Source organism: Lemur catta, chromosome 2 (assembly GCF_020740605.2).
Source record: "Lemur catta isolate mLemCat1 chromosome 2, mLemCat1.pri, whole genome shotgun sequence".
In the NCBI taxonomy this organism is placed as follows: domain Eukaryota; kingdom Metazoa; phylum Chordata; class Mammalia; order Primates; family Lemuridae; genus Lemur; species Lemur catta.
Window position 1 is genome coordinate 35,324,876 of NC_059129.1, and position 5,968 is coordinate 35,330,843.

The 5,968-nt window shown below is 56.1% G+C and overlaps 1 protein-coding gene across 1 annotated transcript; it reads left to right on the forward strand.

The window, feature by feature from the left end:
• Positions 1-635: 635 nt before the first annotated feature.
• On the forward strand, positions 636-3,339 carry ZNF768 (zinc finger protein 768). Its single transcript, XM_045543339.1, has 2 exons — positions 636-900; positions 1,184-3,339. Exons 1-2 carry the CDS (start codon positions 813-815, stop codon positions 2,800-2,802), a joined length of 1,707 nt encoding a protein of 568 aa, XP_045399295.1. The 5' UTR covers positions 636-812; the 3' UTR covers positions 2,803-3,339.
• Positions 3,340-5,968: the final 2,629 nt, after the last annotated feature.

The window sequence follows — 5,968 nt, forward strand, 5'->3', positions numbered from 1 at the left end:
AGCGAGTCCGAGGCTCAAGAACCTCGATGAGGCCAAGGGGTAGTCCGTCCAGGTTCCCGAGGCGCGGCCGGAGCTGACCCGGAGGCCCGGGAGGGGAGGGAGCTAGACACCGCCCCCGCTGGCGCCGGGGAGCGTCGCTCCTTCTCGCTGACCTTGGTCTCGCTTGTTGCCTCGCCCTTGGCCACACGCACTGACGGACGCAGGGCCCGGGTGACGGACAGAAAGGCCCTGGACTGATGGAGACCTAGGACGTAGGCACATAAACTGCCCAGCCTTTCCCGCGGTTCTGGGGCACCGGTCCTCTCCTACCCCAATGCCGGGGCCATCCAGCCCAGGGTTAATGCCAACGAGTTTCCACCTCCAGCGGCTCCTAGAGAGGCCGCGGCGTTAGCCAGCGGGGGGAACTGGCCGCGGACGGACACTTCCTGTGCGGGGGGAGGGGGGTTGGACGCCGCGGCCCAGCCTGGGGCTGGGGGGCCGGACGGTGGGGTCTCGGGCAAGGAGCAGTGTCCGGGAGCGGCAGGGCGAGTCGTGAAGCCCCTCATCTCTGAGGCCACGACGGGTGGGGGCCCGCGAGGGCCACAGGGCAAGCCAAGACCTTGGAAGGGGGGCGGGGCCGGGTAGGGGAGGGGCCCGGCGGGCCGGAGAGGCCCAGGGTCAAGACGTCCGGGCTCAGGGGCCGGGACTGGGCAGCTGCGTCCCCTTGGTCGCGCTGAGCGGGAGGGTGGCGAGGGCCCCGGTCTCAGGGCACTCAGGCCAGGTCGCAGGATCGTCCGCCATCGCCGCCGCCGTTGCTCTGGGAGCCGGCGGGGATGGAACGGGAGGCGTCGCCGTGGGTCCTGGAGCCCCAGGATGTGCAAAGTCCTGACGAAATGGGGAGCCCCGAAGGGTCCCTCAAAGGTGAGGAGGGACTGCTCCTCCGAGGAGTGTACCTGGGAGCGGGAGGAGGGACTTTGGTTCGTGGGAGGGAAAGAGGGCCCGGAGCTTGGACACCTGGGACTTGGAGGAGGTGGAGGCCAGGGACTGGGTGTTCTGGGTTGGCCGAGGTGGGCGTGGGAATTTCAGCACCTGCCCAAGGGCCAGCGACGCTGCTTGAGGAGGGGGGAGGTTTGTGGCAGCCAGTGGACCAAATGACCTTTCAGGCCCCCATAATCTGGGTTTCTGTAATTCTCTGATCCTACAGGCAATATGAGTGAGAATGAGGAAGAGGAAATTTCCCAGCAAGAAGGCACTGGGGACTATGAAGTCGAAGAGATACCATTTGGGCTTGAACCCCAAAGTCCTGGGTTTGAGCCACAAAGCCCAGAGTTTGAACCCCAAAGTCCCAGGTTTGAGCCTGAAAGTCCGGGGTTTGAGTCCCGAAGCCCTGGGCTTGTGCCCCCAAGCCCTGAGTTCGCACCCAGAAGCCCTGAATCAGATTCTCAGAGCCCTGAGTTTGAATCCCAGAGCCCCAGGTATAAACCCCAAAGCCCTGGCTATGAACCCAAGAGCCCCGGATATGAACCTCGGAGCCCTGGGTATGAACCCAAGAGTCCCGGGTATGAACCCCAGAGCCCTGGATACGAATCTCAAAGCTCCAGATATGAATCCCAGAGCCCGGAGTTTGAACCCCAGAACCCTGGATTTGAATCCCAGAATCCTGAGTTCAAAACCCAGAGCTCTGAATTTGAAGCTGAAAGTTCCAAATTCCGGGAAGGTGCAGAGATGCTTCTGAATCCTGAGGAAAAGGATCCGTTGAATATCCCCTTAGGAGTTCACCCCCTGGACTCCTTCACTCAGGGGTTTGGGGAGCAGTCCACAGGGGGCCTGCCCATAGGGCCACCTTTTGAGATGCCCACAGGGGCCCTGCTGGCTACACCCCAGTTTGAGATGCTTCAGAATCCCCTGAGTCTGACCGGAGCTCTTCGGGGTCCAGGCCGACGGGGTGGCCGGGCCAGGGGTGGGCAGGGCCCTCGGCCTAACATCTGTGGCATCTGTGGGAAGAGCTTTGGGCGAGGCTCCACCCTGATCCAGCACCAGCGCATCCACACTGGTGAGAAGCCCTATAAATGTGAGGTCTGTAACAAGGCCTTCTCCCAGAGCTCTGACCTCATCAAACACCAGCGCACACACACGGGCGAGCGGCCCTACAAGTGTCCCCGTTGCGGCAAGGCCTTTGCTGACAGCTCTTACCTGCTTCGCCACCAGCGCACCCACTCTGGCCAGAAGCCCTACAAGTGCCCACACTGTGGCAAGGCCTTCGGGGACAGCTCCTACCTCCTGCGGCACCAGCGCACCCACAGCCATGAGCGACCCTACAGCTGCACTGAGTGCGGCAAGTGCTACAGCCAGAACTCCTCCCTGCGCAGCCATCAGAGGGTGCACACCGGGCAAAGGCCCTTCAGCTGTGGCATCTGCGGCAAGAGCTTCTCCCAACGGTCAGCACTTATCCCTCACGCCCGCAGCCACGCCCGCGAGAAGCCCTTCAAGTGCCCTGAGTGTGGCAAGCGCTTTGGCCAGAGCTCCGTGCTGGCCATCCACGCGCGCACCCACCTGCCAGGCCGCACCTACAGCTGCCCCGACTGCGGCAAGACCTTCAATCGCTCCTCCACGCTGATCCAGCACCAGCGCTCCCACACTGGCGAGCGGCCCTACAGGTGTGCCGTGTGCGGCAAGGGCTTCTGCCGCTCTTCCACGCTGCTGCAGCATCACCGGGTCCACAGCGGTGAGCGGCCCTACAAGTGCGATGACTGTGGAAAGGCCTTCTCACAGAGCTCCGACCTCATCCGCCACCAGCGGACCCACGCAGCCGGCCGGCGCTGACCTGGGGCCCCAGCAGGGCTGGGAGGTGCGGGCAGAAGAGAAGGGGACAGGGAGCTAGGGAAAACTTTAGAGAGGATAGTGGAAGAGCTGGAGGAGAATGGAAGCATAGAGGATTGTGGGAAAAGAGGGCCAGGGTGGAGGCAGTGACATGCCCTGGAGACTTATGGGGAATGCGCTATGAAATGGGGTTGGAGGGAAGCCAGACAGGCAGCAGGAGGCTCTGGGAGGGATCCAGAGAGAGGTCAGTAGGGAGCTGGCCTCAGAAGCAGCATGCTCCGTGGTGGGTGCCTGACTTGGCGGAGTGCTAGAGTGGGAGGGGGGAGGGCAGGGGAGGGTTACTTAATTAGAGTGAGTAGCTTAGACTGGTAGCTGCTGAGACCCTCGTTTGAGTCAGGAACAGGCAAAGGGGTAGGTGGGGTGGGGAGTGGGGCCGTGGGGTGGGCCTGGGCCTCTGGGTGCACACCCCAGCCTCCTGTGTCTTCCTTAGGCTTTGGAGCCCCTGAGTTTGAGTTCAATAAAAACCTTTATGTGGTAAAAGACTTGTCCTTAAAATGTGTGTGTGGACGGTGCTGGGCAGCAGGAGATGCTAGTCATAACCATGGTCTGCCAGTGATGCCCAGGGCCTTATCTGGGATGTGCTTTGTTTTTGGTTAGAGACGGGGTCTGACTATGTTGCCCCACGCCACACACCACTGTGCCCGGCTGGAAGTGGTTTATATTCAGTGTTTCACTGGAATCTTATAGATTGAGGCTCAGAAGGCATAATTTGCCCATAATTTCCCAAGTTCATGTTCCATGGTTTGAATCCTGCACAAACACAGAGGGGGCCCAGTGCAGGAGGTGTGAGAAAGCCCTTAACTTTGTGGAGATCCAGCTTCCTAAACATAGAGGGTCTGTCCTGGGGCCAGAAAACAGCCTGTGATTCTCATAACCAGGCGTAGAACCCATTTTCCATCTCTCCCTGGCTCTTAGTGCCCAGCTGCCCACCCCAGCCGGAGCTGCAGCTAACCCCCTGTGCAGACCTGACTTGCTCTCTGAGACCCGAGGCCCAGCGGGTGTCTGCAGCTCCAGCCCCACCCATAGCAGGGTGTGTGTTTGACTAGCCCCTAGGACCCGCCCCCGACTGGGCCTAGTTGCCACAGCTGTTTCCTTTCTGGAATCCCTGTGCCTGTTGGTGGGACCACGTTGCCCCACTGCACCTTAGTCTTGCTTTCCTTTTCTATCCAAGCCTCAGCCTTCTTACCACTTGGCCCCCCAGGAATGAATGGTGAGTTAGTGCCATCAATGTATCTGGGGGACTGTGGAGTGTGGCCTGTTGTGACCTTAGGTGAGGAAGACAGGCTGTCCCCTGGGGAATCTGCCAGGCACATTTTGAGACAAATGCCTACTAAGGGCCAGACAGTGCCCTGTGGAGGTTTATTCATTCTATTTCACAGGTAGGGAAAATGGAGCTCACAGAGCTAAGCCACTCACTTGAAGTCACTCTGTGGCTAAGAGGCAGATGTGACATTCAGATCTTATCTGCCTGGCTCTACCTCCTCCCGACAGCTTGGCCACACAGGCATATAAGAGAGTTTCTTAGGTCTCTGGATCCTGACGTCATCCCCTGCCCCATGCCCATCCTCAGGGTCTTGTAACTTGTAAAAAGCAAGTAACATCTCTGACCATATTTCAGTGCAACCTCTCATGATCTGCAAGCTCTGGAAGGGGCTTTACAGGTGATCATGTAGGTTCAATAAAATTTGGTTGATTTAGTGGTTTTCAAACTTTATTTTTGGAAGCAGAACATTATTTTTGAGGTGAAATCTTACAGTGTTTTAAAGACCTTTGTAAACTTTATGCAGGTTTTTCTATAGACACCACACATAATTTCAAATATTACAATACTCCAACTCCTACATTTAATAGTTTATATATATATAGCTGTATGTATGTTGAATATATATGCAGTTGACTACCTGACGTGATGTTACACATGTAGAGATTTACTTAAACAATCATTTTAATTCTATTTCATTTTATATTTTGGAGTTGATTTTTTTTTACAAACAGCTCCCAAATATGTCTGTAGGCCTTGGAGAGCTGAGAGGCCATGGACGCAGTGCCTGCGGTGCAGTGGCCTGTGTGCATAGACCCTCTGTGCGTTACACCAGAGCAGGTGGGAGTCGGGGCTCCGCTGCTCGGACCCACCCTTCTATCACGCTCCTGAGGTGCCTCCAGAGCCCAGGTGGAGTAGACTAAATCCAGAAAGGGCATGTATCTCCCCCAAGGTCATGGGAAAAGCTATGGAAGAGCTACCCCTCCAACAGCAGGTGTCCTGACGCGTGGTCCAGCACGTTGCTCCACACCACACCGTCCCGCACAAACGAGCCCTGTCTATCCACTGCCGTTTCCGAGCATTTATGCGCTAGGAGCAGTGCTAAGCAGTTTGCAAGTGTTATCTCATTTAACGCACAGTGCTCACAACAACTCTGACACACATACAATTTTGTTTGTTTTGTTTTGGTACTTGGAAACAGGGTCTCTCTGTGTTGGCCAGGTTGGACTCAAACTCCTGAGCTCAAGTGGTCCTCTTTGCCTCATCCTCCTGAGTAGCTGGGACTGCAGGTGCACCAGTTTTTATTCCCATTTTACAGGTGAAGAAACAAGTCCCAGGGAGGTTAAGTAATTGGCCTATATGACATGGCTAGGAAGCAGAGCCTGGATTCAAACCCAAGGCTGACTGAGTTTTGACTATTTTCCTAACAGTACTAAGATGTTATTTACTTTTTTCACTCTTTATCTCACAAACACACTGTTTTCTAGAGGCCACATGACAAGTGATGACATATGTTGTTACTCTGTGGGCTTGGGTGTTCTTTTTTATTTTTATTTAGAGACAAGGTCTTGCTCTCTCACTCAGGCTGGAGTGCAGTGGCACAATCCTAGCTCACTGCAGCCTTGAACTCCTGGGCTCAAGCGATCCTCCTGCCTCAGCCTCTACACCTGGCTAATATTTTAATTTATTTTTTTTGTAGAGATGGGGTCTTGAACTCCTGGCTTTCAATCCATCCCCCAGCTTTGGCCTCTCAAAGTGCTGGAATAACAGGCATGAGCCACCATGACTGGCCTAAGGTAACGAAGATTTTAGTGGACAGAAAAGAGGTGGAACAGGGCTTGCTGGCAA

What these genes read in the sequence shown, in the direction of transcription:
- ZNF768 (XM_045543339.1), top strand. Translation starts at nt 813, where the DNA reads ATGGAACGGGAGGCGTCGCCGTGGGTCCTGGAGCCCCAGGATGTGCAA. An exon ending in CCCCGAAGGGTCCCTCAAAG is followed by an intron (nt 901 to 1,183) that starts GTGAGGAGGGAC and finishes CTGATCCTACAG; the next exon opens with GCAATATGAGTGAGAATGAG.